The sequence below is a fragment of the Hyla sarda genome, chromosome 2 (assembly GCF_029499605.1).
Source record: "Hyla sarda isolate aHylSar1 chromosome 2, aHylSar1.hap1, whole genome shotgun sequence".
Classification (NCBI taxonomy): domain Eukaryota; kingdom Metazoa; phylum Chordata; class Amphibia; order Anura; family Hylidae; genus Hyla; species Hyla sarda.
Genome location: NC_079190.1, coordinates 491,983,502 through 491,998,940, shown reverse-complemented (window position 1 = coordinate 491,998,940; position 15,439 = coordinate 491,983,502). Strand labels below are relative to the sequence as shown.

General features: G+C 39.7%; 1 protein-coding gene across 4 annotated transcripts in view; it reads left to right on the top strand.

Moving 5' to 3' along the window:
* The window catches only part of ERG (ETS transcription factor ERG), a 414,806-nt gene that overhangs the window by 394,186 nt on the left and 5,181 nt on the right, over positions 1-15,439 (top strand). For 3 of the 4 annotated variants that reach the window (XM_056559655.1, XM_056559656.1, XM_056559653.1), the window contains 6 exons: positions 2,144-2,347; positions 5,740-5,820; positions 7,740-7,811; positions 8,664-8,723; positions 10,667-10,720; positions 12,051-12,098. In XM_056559655.1, coding sequence (XP_056415630.1) covers positions 2,144-2,347; positions 5,740-5,820; positions 7,740-7,811; positions 8,664-8,723; positions 10,667-10,720; positions 12,051-12,098 — 519 coding nt within the window. The remainder of the gene's footprint in view (positions 1-2,143; positions 2,348-5,739; positions 5,821-7,739; positions 7,812-8,663; positions 8,724-10,666; positions 10,721-12,050; positions 12,099-15,439) is intronic. The other variant, XM_056559657.1, reaches the window with a different exon arrangement.

Here is a 15,439-nt window from a genome sequence, read left to right as displayed (position 1 = left end):
GCATTCGTTGCCAAGCAAATTTTTCCTGAAATTCGTAATGAATTCGGATTCGTCAGGTTCGATTCGCTCATCCCTACTTCCAACGCTGGACCGCCCTTGTTTGATGAGGTCACAATACTATGTGTGCCTCCAGGTTGCCCATGGTTTGATGCAAGGACAACTACTCTACAGTATCGCTAATGTTTATATGGGATTCCCTAATAGTAGAAAATTTAGGGTAGATTCATCAAAACCTGTCCAGAGGAAAAGTTGATGAGTTGCCCATAGCAACCAATCAGATCGCTTTTTTTCTTTTTTGAAAAGGCTTCTGAAAAATGAAAGAAGCGATCTGATTGGTTGCTATGGGCAACTTTACCTCTGGACAAGTTTTTGATAAATCTCCCTCTTTATGTTAATGCTATTATTTTACAGTACCTACATTACCTGTCCTGGTTAACAGTGTATCTCATATGGGAAGTATATGGATGTTATGTACAGCAGTTGTTATGAGTCTTTAGTAGAGATGCAGCAGCAATTTCTTTTGGGTCAGATTCGTTTAGAAATGGCCATCAAATTTGATTCGATTTGAATATGTTTGGTCCAAATCGAAAGTGCCCCGATTGCCCTGAAAATACACATGTATAACATTCTAAGGTCTCATGTAGAGATGAGCGAACTTACAGTAAATTCGATTCGTCACGAACTTCTCGGCTCGGCAGTTAATGACTTTTCCTGCATAAATTAGTTCAGCTTTCCGGTGCTCCGGTGGGCTGAAAAGGTGGATACAGTCCTAGGAGACTCTTTCATAGGAATGTATCCACCATTTCCAGCCCACCGGAGCACTTGAAGGCTGAACTAATTTACGCAGGAAAAGTCATCAACTGCCGAGCCGAGAAGTTCGTGACGAATTGAATTTACTGTAAGTTCACTCATCTCTAGACTCTCATGGGTTAAAGCTTTGTTACATGTATCCTGTGTAGGGTGGGGTTCCCAGTGGTAGCAGTACAGTATGGGGCATATGGCATTGTCACTCAAGTAACTCAGTTTGTGCCAATTGTCCACCATACATACCATTCGAACTTTCACTCCTTGCGACTAAGATGAAAAGTTCATATTTGGAGAAATGAAGACTCTCTTAGAGTTTTCCATTAACGTAGGTAAGGTGTAGGTATGTAGCCTAGTTTAAAGTACATGTGCCACATTACAAAAGTTTTACCTTGTCCCTCTTTACTTCATGTGTAGCATAGTGTTTATCGTTGTTAAAGGGGTTGTCCAGGAATCTAAAAACAGCCCTTTTTTCTTCCAAAGACCCCTCCCTGTCTGTCTCCACTTTGGGTGTGGTGTTACAACTTGGCTCCATTCACTTCAATGGATCTGAGCTGCAGAACCATATCCAACCTGGAGACAGACAGGGGGGCAGTTCTTAAAAGAAATTATCTCAGTTTTTTTTTTTATTCCTGGATAACCCCTTTAACCGCTACTATATGGTAGATATCAGGTAAATCAGTTTCCAAATCCAGCCTAGATTTATCCTGGTGTAAACTCATCTTTTCGTAATTGAATGTCTGAAGGACTGAATGCACGCTGAGGCATAGTTAGAATTTACATGAGAATTTTCAGATTACATAATAGTCACCAGTAGATGGAGGCCACAATATAGCTGAACAATTACAATAAAACCTCTTAAAGGGGTACTGCACCCACAGACATCTTATCCCCTATCCAAAGGACATGTGGTAAGATGTCTGATCACGTGGGGGGGGGGAACCGCTGCTGGGGCCTGCCGCACCCGACATAAACAATATGTTTAGAATGCTGGGTTTCCGTGGTCGGAGGCGTGATCTCACACCATGCCCCCTCCATTCATGTCTATGGACATGAATGGAGGGGGCGTGGCATGGCGTCACACCTCTGACCGCGTAAAACCCAGCGTTCTAAATATAGGGGATGGGGATAAGATGCCTGTGGGGGGAGTACCCCTTTAAGCTGAGCCTATGTTCAATCACAATTCCTAGTTTGTAAACAATGGTCATCAATTGGTGAAATGGACAACAGTGACGGACTACTTGAGGTTTTTCAGTTGTCTAGGTTACCATACCGAACCAGGGCTGTATTATTTTCCAAACAATCTATCTAAACTATCATTTTTATTTGTCAATTGTAGACCCTACCTTGTGGAGCACAGAGCACGTCCGACAGTGGCTGGAATGGGCAATAAAAGAATACGGACTCCCAGATGTTGACGTAATGCTTTTCCAAAACGTTGACGGGAAAGAGCTATGCAAAATGACCAAAGAAGACTTTCAAAGACTCACCTCCGGCTACAATGCAGAGATCCTCCTGTCACATCTTCACTACCTCAGAGAAAGTATGTGAATCGTTTGTTATGTTTGAGGTTCTATCAAACACTCTACATAGTCTTCAATTGTCCAAAAATTGATGGTAGTTTATGGTGGTCTCGGGCTCTGTTCACAATACTATTGTTCTCCATGTCATCACATTTTCGTGTGATTAGCTGAGTCTGCCTTAAAGGGGTATTCCATTGGAAACATCTTATCCCCTATCCAAAGGATAGTGGAGAAGATGTTAGATCGTGGGGGTCCCGCTGCTGGGGACCCCCGTGATCTCCACTACGGCACCCTGTCATTTGGTGCACAGAGAGAACGCCGCTCTGTACCCGACGACTGGCGATGCAAGCCGCCACACCCCCTCCATTCACTTCTATGGGAAAAGGCATGATGGCTATGTACTGGCAGTCACGCCCCCTCCCATAGACATGAATGGAGGGGGCATGGCATGATGTCACAAATGCGGAAGCTGGTAGCTTCCGTGTTCCGGACGCTGCTGCCACTGCCAGCCCAGAAATCGTGGGGGTCCCCAGTGGTGGGACCCTCGCAATCTAAGATTTTATCCCCATCCAAAAGATGTTTCTAACAGAGTATTTATTTATTTTTTAAATCAACTGATGCCAGTAATTTGTAAATTACTTCTTTTTAAAAATCTTAATCCTTCCAGTATATATCAGCTGCTGTATGCTCCACAGGAAGTTTTTTTCTTTTTGAATTTCTTCTCAGTCTGACCACAGTGCTCTCTGCTGACACCTCTGTCCGTGTCAGGAACTGTCCAGAGCAGGAGCAAATCCCCATAGAAAACCTATCATGCTCTGGACAGTTCCTGACACGGACAGAGGTGTCAGCAGAGAGCACTGTAGTCAGACTGAAAAGAAATTCAAAAAGAACACTATGGCTTCCATAGGGCAATAACTGATGTGACGGATCATTTGTTTAACAATAGTGTTGAGCGTGAATATTCGAAATGCTAATTTTTACAGCGAATATCGGCACTTCGCGTGATATATATTCGTAATGACGAATATTTGGGTTTAGATGAAAGATATAGGGCCTCATTTACTAAGCTGAAACCGACCAGTTTTTGTCTGGTTATTTGAGACATGACTGCGCCAGTGTGCACCTAAAAAATCCGACAAACCCCGAAAAGGGGGTGTGGTCAGCAAAAAAGGGGCGTGGTTTCACAACCCGACCGATTTACTATGGAATTCACAGAAAATCCTGTGGGTAAATGGCTGGAAATATCGACCTAGAAAAAGCTGGTCAGAAAATGTTCCCGACTTTTCCCAATAGTAAATAGAGAGGAATCCTGCATGTCTGAAACAACTTTTCCCACTAGAAAAAACTCGAAACTCTTAGTAAATGAGGCCCATAATGGCGCATGTGCACTATGCGAATTTCATTACGAAAAAGAGAACGAACATAGCTATTATGCAAATTTCGCGGACATAGGACGAATATTCGTCCATATATTCGCGAATTCGAATACGGCCCCTGCCGCTCATTGCTACCAGACAATAGCAGGCTCCATTGACTATAATAAAGATTATCGTTCCTACATTCGATGGCAAGAAGCACTGGAAAACTTGTTGACCATCTTGACGAAACCCATGACTGCAGATGTGAACAGTGCCTTATTTATCTTGTATTTATCTATTTTACATTTTCTATTATCTTCTTTTTAGCTAATTTTCCTAAATAATGATCAACGTTTATACATAATGTTTTACCAATGAACTATTAAATGGTTGAGGATCTGCATACATAAACCAATGCATATACCAAAGACTAAACAGCTAACAATGGTTGGGGGGGGGGGGGTAATTGGAAATAATATTTTCTAGAATCTTGAACAACAATTATTATTAGTTGTTTTTTTTTTTGTTGTTATGCAAAAACAAAAAAAACATTTTGTGAATTAAAATTATTTTTTAATTTTTCTCAGAGGTCACAGATGATTTATTTTTTTTTATATTCTTTAAGTCCAAGCAATGTTTAATAAAAGTTTTCCAAAGTCTAAATTTAAAAACAAAACTTTGGTACTATTCTTAGTGCCGGAACTACAGGAGCCGGAGGCTATCATCGTGGAGCCCCCTTGTGTTGTCACACCACATCCCCTCCATTCAGGTCTATGGGAGGGGGCGTGTCTGTCGACACGCCCCCTCCCATAGACCTGAATGGATGGGGCGTGACGTCAAGAAGGGCGTGGTCGTGATATCATGACCACTGCCGAAGCGACCCGGTGTTTGTTTAGAACAGATAGCGTGGGGGGGGGGGGGGGCCCCGCGATCAAACTTCTTATTCCCAATCCTTTGCATAGGGGATAAGATGTCTACTTTAACAAAAATACATCTAAGAGAGAGAATGGAGGACATGTTCAAACACTTGCAAAATTGGTGATCTAGGCATTTGTTCCAAATTCTAAGATTGTGCCAAATTTTCAAGAGTGACTGCTTGAAAATCTGGCACATCTTATACTATGTACTCAGTCTACACCCCCTCTGTATTTTTTTGGGCACACACTTTAGAAAATTTGGCATAATTCAAGCCCCCCACCCCTCCTTGCCCATACTTTTTTCTTTCCCAATTGTGCACATGGTGCAACAGAGCAAAATTAATCTGTGCATCGCAAATTTTTAAACAAATCTGGCGCAGTCACCACAAAAAAGCAAAGTCAGTTTTACATTCCCCTCCCCCTAATATCTCTGTAACATGGCAGATTCATGTGAAACCCCCCCCCCCCCCCCCCCCCAAAAAAAAAAAAATATTTTTATGAAATCTAGGTCATACTGAGGCTCCAAAGATTTCTACGGCAGCCACCACACGGTAGTGTGCACGAGCCTTTAATTCAATTATAATCTAGCAATCATTTTATTCTTTATTGTAAATACAATCCAAATAGAATTCCTTACCATACAGAGCTTTATAAGAATATAATTAACAACCCTCAAAACCCTCCCACTAGATCCAGCCCCTCCTCGCTACCCCATGCGTTAGATTAAAAAAAATTATAATAATAATAATAAAGAAATTAAAAGTAAATCAGAATTTCATTTAAAAAAAATTATTTTGAAAAAAAAGAAAAAGTAAAGAATTGTTGGAATATACATTCAAATGTTCTATAATAATTGGTCTAAATTGTTAAGAAAATAGATTAAAAGAAATACATTTAAAAAAAATTAATAAATACGATTTAAAAATATTTTATTGTTCTTATTATTATTGTATTCCTATTTACAAATTTGAACAATTTTTGGAGGTATTTATTATATAATTGTTTTCTTTGTAAAAATATTTTAATCTTATAGTAATGCTTTTAGCCTCAAAAAATCCTTTAAAAAAGATTCTGGTATAAGGACCTCTGGATTTTTCCTTTTTTTTCACTTTGGTGTTGCTTTGTTTTGTTTTGCAGCTCCTCTTCCACATTTGACTTCAGATGATGTTGATAAGGCCTTACAAAACTCGCCACAATTAATGCATGCTAGAAACACAGGTAATACATTGATAGATCCGCGAGTTGGGTAATAAAATCTAGAATGTTAAGCTCCTCGGTCACAATGTCATCGGGGGGTTTGGTTCATTTTTTATTCTAATTAGAAAGAACAATTTTTTTTAACTTAAAGGGGTACTCTGGTGAAATTTTTTTTTTTTTTTAAATCAACTGGTGCCAGAAAATTAAACAGATTTGTAAGATTTAAAAAAAAAAAAATCTTAACCCTTCCAGGACTTATAAACTGCTGTATGCTCCAGAGGAAGTTCTTTACTTTTTGAATTTACTACTTACTTTGGATTTACTATTACTCTGGACAGTTCCTAAAATGGACAGAGGTGTCAGCAGAGAGCACTGTGGTCAGACAGAAAGGAAATTCAAAAAGTAAAGAACTTCCTGTGGAGCATCCAGCAGCTGATAGGTAGTGGAAGGGTTAAGATTTTTAAATAGAAATAAGGTACAAATCTGTTTAACTTCCTGCCACCAGTTGATATAAAAAAAAATGTTTTCCGGCGGAGTACCCCTTTGACAAAATGTATTCTCCAAGTCAACATTTCCTTCTGGGACAGGGGCCTTTATAGCTTTGTCTGTGATATGGATTAGGATTGATGGAGTTATAGTTGGCCACATGGGCACTTGCACCCAGAATGAGAACTATTCTCCTTGTCTTCGGATCCCTGCTAGAAGAAGTTATGTAAATGAGAGGACTTTTGGGGAATTTACACTTCTCAGCAAGTGCGGCTGATGTGCTTTGAATGACAGTAAATATATTCTTCACTTAGAATTGTTATGATAAATATTTGATTTTCTTACCAATCCATATAAAACTTCATGAATTTCTGTAAATCTGTAAATTATTGGCTAACAAAAAAAAAACAAAAAACTAAAATTGTAGGCAAACCTGGCCTCCTTGTGTTTCACATAGATAGATGAAAAGATAGATAGAAAGACAGACAGACAGATAAGAGATAGATGGATATGAGATAGATAGATAGATGGATAGATAGATAGATAGATAGATAGATAGGAGATAGGAGATAGATCCATAGATAGAGATATTAAATAGATGAATGATTAATTGACAGATAGATATAGATAGATAGAGATATAAAATAGATAGATAGATAGATAGATATGAGATAGATAGAAAGATAGATAGATATGAGATGGATAGAAAGATAGATAGATATATAAAATAGATAGATAGATATGATTTAGATAGATAAAATAGATATGAGATAGATAGATATAGATAGATGGATAGATAGATAGATATGAGATAGATAGATAGATAGATAGATAGATAGATAGATAGATATGAGATAGATAGATAGATAGATAGATAGATATGAGATAGATAGATATGAGATAGATAGATAGATAGACATACAGATAGATATATATGAGATAGATAGATAGATATGAGATAGATAAGAAATAGATAGATATGAGATATGCGATAGATAGATAGATAGATAGATATGAGATAGATAGATAGATATGAGATAGATAGACAGATAGATATGAGATAGATAGACAGATAGATATGAGATAGATAGATAGATAGATAGATAGATATGAGATAGATAGATAGATAGATAGATATGAGATAGATAGATAGATAGACAGACAGATAGATATATATGAGATAGATAGATATGAGATAGATAAGAAATAGATAGATAGATATGAGATATGCGATAGATAGATATGAGAGAGATAGATAGATATGAGATAGATAGATAGATATGAGATAGATAGATATGAGATGGATAGATAGATAGATAGATATGAGATAGATAGATAGATAGATAGATAGATATGAGATAGATAGATAGATAGACAAAAACAAATGTAAACTATTTTTCTTGAACCCATAGAAAGGCAGTGGCTCATTTTAGTATTATGCTCATTCTCTCTAGGAGGTGCAAGCTTTATCTTCCCCAATTCATCTGCTTATCCGGAAGCGACACAAAGAATCCCAAACAGACCAGGTATTTACTGCATTTATACTGTTCTATATGTACTTTGTATGACATATCTAAAGCCCAAATAAGCTTTTTTTAAGTTTTTTTAGATCATGTTTTCTTTGCACTGGTTACTTATGCTGGAATAATTGTATTATCTTATTCTGTATATAAAGAGACCATTATATTTATATTAATTTAGTCATTTAAAATTATAAATGGGAACAATAAGGAAAAACAAAAAGAGGCATCCCCCCCTCTCCACAAGTTATCTCCTGCCCACAGTATAGGTGATAGAGAGGTGATTGTGTATGTGACCGCTGGGACCCCAACAGATCTAGAACAGGGACATCATCGTCCCCTGGACATTGTCAAGCTAAAGCAGGGGATTGGGTGATAACATTTTGTATTTACACTAAACTTTCAATATTGATTGAAGATTTTAGGTTATGATCCAATCTGAATAGCAGCCGATGTCATAGACATACTAGGAAAAACTAGTACTTAGTAATGGACCGATATAGTCACTAGTATTGGGGAGATTTATCAAAATCTGTCCAGAGGAAAAGTTGTCAAGTTGCCCTTAGAAACCAATCAGATCGCTACTTTCATTTTTAACAAGGCCTCTGCAAAATGAAAGAAGCGATCTGATTGGTTGCTATGGGCAACTGGTCAACTTTTCCCTCTGTAGTCTACTAATCTCCCCTTAGTAGACTACAGTCTCTCCATTGAACTCAATGACCCTCCCGCTGTGGTATTTGTTGGCACGCCGTTCTGCCGACATGTACCTAAAAATTAGGCTACTTTCAGACGTGAATGCCTATTCAGTACTCATAGTAGATTGGCATTTAGGTAAATGAATAAATATGCTTTTTGCAGATTTAGCCTATGAGCCGAGAAGATCTTCATGGCCAAACCACCTTACCTCCCAGTCTAAAGGTAAGTGGTACTTAAGTACTTAACTTATGTCCATTCTATAGAATTTACATTTCGATGATCGAGGGACAAAGAGTAACCCCCGTTTGTTATGCCATAATTGCTATAAGGGTTAGGCTAAGGCTACGTCCACACGCAATTTTTCGCCATGTGTTTTGACCATTGCATTAAAGGGGTACTCCGCTGCTCAGCATTTGGAACAAACTGTTCCGAACGGCTGGAGACAGGAGCTCATGACGTCGTAGCCACGCCCCCTTGTGACATCACACCCCACCCCCTCAATGCAAGTGTATGGGAGGGGGCGTGACGGATGTCACGCCCCCTCCCATAGACTTGCATTGAGGGGGCAGGGCGTGACGTCATAAGGGGGTGGAGCTATGACATCACAAGCTCCCGGGGAACGGCTCCATCGTTCGGAACAGTTTGTTCCAAATGCCGAGCAGCGGAGTACCCCTTTAAGAGTGTATCCGCCAAACTCATCCATATGTTTTCTACCTACAACATAGGACTAACGCATATGTAAGGGTAAAAAAAAGTGACCCCAATCAGATTGGCAAGACGCCACACAATATATATAAACCTACATCAACACCTGCCAAGATAATCAATTGTATATTATACATTCATTTTTGTCTAATAGAGTATATTTTGATTAGCACTTTTTGGTTATATTAATTTATTATCTTGGCAGGTGTTGTTGTAGCTTTATAATCATCCATATGTTTTACCTGACCCAACATATGGCGACACATACAATTGTATGACATATAGAGGCACATAGAGCTTTATGTTTATTCTATACAGTGACCCCCCGACCTACGATGGCCCCGACATATGATGAAATCGACATACGATGGCTTTTTTATGTCGGGGCCATCGCATTAAGTGCTATCCGGCAGCGCAAAATGCTTAAGCTGCTGCCAGATAGCAGCTTAATGTTCCCCGTGTGGTGCGGTAAGTATTACTTACCCCTCCAAGATGCTCCGGGGTGCCCTCCGGGTCCAGCGCTGGTCTTCCGGTGTCTTCTTGGCCCTCTCCGATGACGTCAATACGCTGCTGCGCACGTCATCTAATAGGAATGGCGTACGCAGCGGCGTAATGACGTCGCTACGCAGGCCCAGTAAGGCCTTGCGGAAGACAGCGGAGGACCGGAGAAGACAGCAGAGGACCGGAGAAGACAGCGGAGAGCCCAGCGGAGGCCCGGGGTCACCATCGGGAGCGGCAAGGACACCATCGCGAGTGACGGGGACAGGTGAGTACAGCTTCCTATACTTTACATTGCAAGAATCCCTACACATACGATGGATTCGACAAACGATGGCTCGTTTGGAACGATTTACCATCGTATGTTGAGGGACCACTGTACATTATACAGTGCCGTCCTACTCATCCTTCTCACTACTTACATAATTATATAGGTCATAGGATTGAAAAATGACAAGAGTCCATCAAAATCAACATGTATCCCTACTGTGTCCTTACTATGTTGATCCTATGGGGGTGGGGGGTTGTTGGTTATTGTTTCCATTAGTCCTTCTTTACTGTAGAAAACTAAATGGATTTTTTTGTGAGGTTGAGGAGGTTTCAAAACATATATAGTGACAGCTGGACATAGGGAATGGTGAACATTACAAAGGGGGAGATTTATCAAAACCTGTGCAAAGGAAAGGTTGCTGAGTTGCCCATAGCAACCAATCAGATCACTTTCACTTTCACTTTTCAGAGGCCTCTTCAAAAATGAAAGCAGTGATCTGATTGGTTGCTATGGGCAACTCAGCAACTTTTCCTCTGGACGGGTTTTGAGAAATCTCCCCCATAATGTATTACTGGTTTATGCAAAAATACATGATAATAAGTACATGGTCAGAGTCAGACCCGCTTCCTAGACCATCATAAGCCGAATTTGAGTGAACTATTCAAGATCAATATAAAATTCTGTCTTTCAGCTTCTCAACCCCCTTCTGCGGTGCCCAAAACAGAGGACCCCAGGCCACAGCTAGGTATGTATATCCCGAAATATAAAAATATTCCATTCAGCGATATATTGATGCAACAGCAATAAACCTGTTAGCCCATTTTAAGAGGTTTCATCCCTCCAGTCCTACGATGTCACTTCTGTAAATTTGTGGCTAAATGTTTTACATTTTTTCAAACAAATATAAACAATGTTTTATTTGTTTCATATGTATTTGTTTTTTTTAAATAAAATTAGGGAGTACGTTGCGATATGTCACAAGTTCAGCACAGGTAGTGAGTGTTCCCTTACATCTTTGTCTAAAGCGTATATATAGATTTAGAGGTAGTAATAGTATATATATATATATATATATCTCCTGTAGATAGTAGTACCCCCCCCCCCTTTGTAAGCAGTAATAGCCCCTTCCCATAGGTAGTAGCAGCCCACTGTTATAATAATAGTAGCACACCCTGTAGGTAGTAGTAACCCCCCTGTAGGTAGTAGAAGCCCCTTGCAGATAGCAGCATCCCCCTGTTGCTTGTTGTAGCCCACCTTCTGTAGATAGCAGAAGCCCCCTGTAGCTAATATTAGCCCCTCCTGTAGATAGTAGCAGCCCCCCTCCCCCCGTAGATAGCAGAAGTTCCCTGTAGGTAGTAGCCCCCTGTAGATAGCCCCCTGTAGATAGCAGCAGCCCCCTATAGGTGGTAGTAGCCTCTCCTGCAAATAGTATTTCCCCCCCCCCCCCCCCTGTAGCAGTAGCCCCCCTGTTGATAGCAGCAGCTCCCTGTAGGGAATAGTAGTCCCTCCTGTAGATAGTAGTAGCTCCCTTGTAGGTAGTAGCAGCCCCCTTTAGAGATTAGTAGCCCTCTACTGTACATAGTAATAACCCGTCTTGTAGACAGTAGTAGCCCACCTGTAGATAATAGTAGTCCCCCTCTAGGTTGAAGCAGCCCCTTGTAGGCAGTAGTAACCATCCCCCTGTAGATAGTAGTAGCCCAATCCCCCCCCTCCCCCCCCCCCCATTCACATCACTCTGTCTCCTCCACTGCTCCTGCGTAGTGTAACAATATGGAGGAAGCAGAGTGACGTGTAAGTCCCATTCTCCTCGATTAGGACGTCATTTTCCAGGTGGGAGAACAGGGGAGTGGATCAGCAATATTGTAGTGATTATGTGCTTGAGGAGTTACCTACAGCAACACCAGGTCCTTACTGGGGTACTGGTTGTAAAATTAAGTAAAAATAAAGTACGTTTTGCGAGAATGTCCCCAGTTTTTAGTCTTGGGAATCCCAGAATTTTTTTTTTGTATATTATTGCTTTTTATATAATTTATCCAGATAGATTGTACATGGTGTGTTTTCTTTTATCCTTTTAGATCCTTATCAGATTCTTGGCCCAACAAGCAGCCGCCTTGCAAACCCAGGTAAGAAGATATTTTGTGTCCATGGAACAAGTTTTTTCCTTCCATTCATATGGTCAGAGAAATACATTGTATGATATGTCTATTAGAGCAGTGGTTCCCAACCCAGTACTCAAGGCCCAACGACATTCCGAGTTTTTAGTTACTTTATTGGAATAGAACAGGGAAAAATCCAAATCCTGGACTGTTAGTGTGGGGCTTTAAAGGGGTACTCCAGTGAAAACCTTTTTTCTTTTAAATCAACTGGTGGCAGAAAGTTAAACATATTTGTAAATTACTTCTATTAAAAAATCTTAATCCTTTCTGTACTTATTAGCTGCTGAATACTACAGAGGAAATTCTTTTCTTTTTGGAATGCTCTCTGATGACATCACGAGCACAGTTCTCTCTGCTGACGTTATTATAATAATAATAATTTATTGTTGTCCTTAGTGGGATTTGAACCCAAGTCCCCAGCACTGCAAAGCAGCAGTGCTAACCACTGAGCCAGCATGCTGCCCTTAGCATACATCTGCTATGCATGGTTGCTAAAATGGACAGAGATGTCAGCAGAGAGCACTGTGCTCGTGATGTCATCAGTGTTCCAAAAAGAAAAGAATTTCCTCTGTAGCATTCAGCAGCTAATAAGTGCTGGAAGGATTAAGATTTTTTAATAGAAGTAATTCACAAATATGTTTAACTTTCTGCCACCAGTTGATTTAAAAGAAAAAAGGTTTTCACCGGAGTACCCCTTTAAGTCTCGGTTTGGGACTTCTGTATTAGTAATATACAGTTGATGGTTGATGTGCTATAGAGGAATCCTCAGATGGAGACATACAATAGAGAGCTGAGCAGAAGACGCACTCTAGTGAACATGGCCGGTCCATGTATAACATAAGTGGCCATCTAAAACCCTGAAATGTAATGTATAGCTGGAGGAATGTGAGGCCAGGCTTGAGGCCATCTGCTTGGCCAGCTTCTACTTATAGGTCTTGTCTTCCTAAAAAAAAAAAAGTTATAGCTAAATCAACAAATTATGAACATTATTGTGCTTACTTCTAATAAAAAATGTATAGCGCCACCTGCTGTTTCTTTTCAACAGCTTTACTGTGTCTACTTAAAGGGGTACTCCGCTGCTCAGCATTTGGAACAAACTGTTCAAAACGCTGGAGCCGGGAGCTCGTGACGTCATATCCCCGCCCCCTCAATGCAAGTCTATGGGAGGGGGCGTGACGGATGTCACGCCCCCTCCCATAGACTTGCACTGAGGGGGCGGGTGTGACGTCATGAGGGGGTGGGACTATGACATCACAAGCTCCCGGTGCCGGCTCCATCGTTCGGAACAGTTTAAGAGTTCGTTAAGAGTGTATCCGCCAAACTCATCCATATGTTTTCTACCTACAACATAGGACTAACGCATGGCGGCTGTTCCAAATGCTGAGCAGAGGTGTACCCCTTTAAAGGGGTTGTCCAGTATTAGAAGAATGCTGCTTCTTTTTTTGCAAGAACAGCACCACTCTTGTCCACAGGTTGTGTCTGGTATCGCGGCTCTCCTTCATTGAAGTGAATGGGACTAAGCTGAAGTACTACACACAACCTGTGGACAGGAGTGGTGCTGTTTTTGCAAAAAAGAGGCAGCATTTTTCTAATCCTGGACAACCACTTAAGTAAATATGCTGAGACACATCCTCAATCTTTCTTCTTCTTCTTATCCACAGAGTATGTTGAGGAATTCCTGGGGTGCTGAGCCAGAAGCCTCAAGATGCAGCGTCTTCTCTGCTTGTCAGGGGAGATGCTAACCAAGAGCAATATTCTTCTACTTCTTTGCCAAGCAGAGTAGACACTTTAGCTTCAGAAGCATCCAGTACACCACCCCAGGGATTTTTCCACATACTTGGTGGATAAGAGTGAAAAACAAAACTAAAAGTGTGTGTCCACCTCCGCATATTTATTCAGGTGTACACAGTAAGGCTAAAAAAAGAAAACAGCAGGTGGCACTATACTGACATTCCTTTAATAACTGGCGAGTATATTTATAAACGACAGAATAATGTATAAATGCCCTAAAATGGCATATATGGCATAAAAAATGGCGTATATGGCCCTAAAATGCCCTAAAATAATCTACAACTCATTCTTCAAAACCAATGCCTAAAACTGCCACAACAAGAAGATAAAAAAGAAATAGAAAAAAAACTAAAAGCAAAGAAATAAAAAAAATTATAAAAAATAAATAAATATATAAAATGATGGAAGAAACTAAAACAAAAATTATAAAAGTCGGAAAAAGTGTTTTATTCAGTATAAAATATTCTCATGAATTCGGCCATCATTTAAAAAAATAAATAAAAATAACAAAAACATATAACAGAATAACTTATAAATGCCCTAAAATGGCATCTTACACAAACTCCAACTCATCCTTCAAACCCAAGGCCTAAAACTGCAACAACGAGAAGTAAAAAAGAAATATAATAATAATAAGAATATTGTTAATAATAAAAAGAATAATAAATAAATCAATGAAAATTATGGCAAAAAAATGTAACAAAAATTCTAAAAGTTCTAAAATAAAAAATATTCTAAAAAAAAAAAAAAAAAAAAAATGTTAACTAAATCATGTGCATTACAATTATCACAGCTGATCGTTATGGATATTACAGGAATAGTCACTGCATACATATCCTCTAAGGAAAAAAAAAATCTTTTGACCGTGACCTTATCCGCCCTTGAATGTAAGGCCCCCAGGGTTCCTAGTGCTGTGTATTGGAAGAAAAAAACAAAAACATATTATCTTCATCTACAGTATTGCAGATTCCTATTAAAAGCAATAAATATATTCAATGTGCTGAAACGCAGCGACGGCTAATTCGCTTCAGATGGAACTTTAACCTGATATGACAACTTGAAAGGGATTGGTATTTCGTAAAGCAGAACCAGCTGTTGTCTGCTCGCCATTAACAGGGATTAATAGAGTCAAGCTGATTGGTTAACACTTACGCTTCAGATCGCTATCGCTTTAATCCCACGTATCAACCTACTCTAGGCGAACTAATTACACCTTTATATTTATTGTTTCCATTTGTTGGTAACATCAGACAGGTTTCAATGCCTTAGAGGGTATGTATACTTTTAAACTGTTACCATGTAAATGCGGTATTTTCCAACCAGGAAGCATCCAACTGTTGTAAAACTACAACTTCCTGCATGCAAAACTACAACTTCCTGCATGCAAAACTACAACTTCCTGCATGCAAAACTACAACTTCCTGCATGCAAAACTACAACTTCCTGCATGCCAAACTACAACTTCCTGCATGCAAAACTACAACTTCCTGCATGCCAAACTACAACTTCCTGCATGC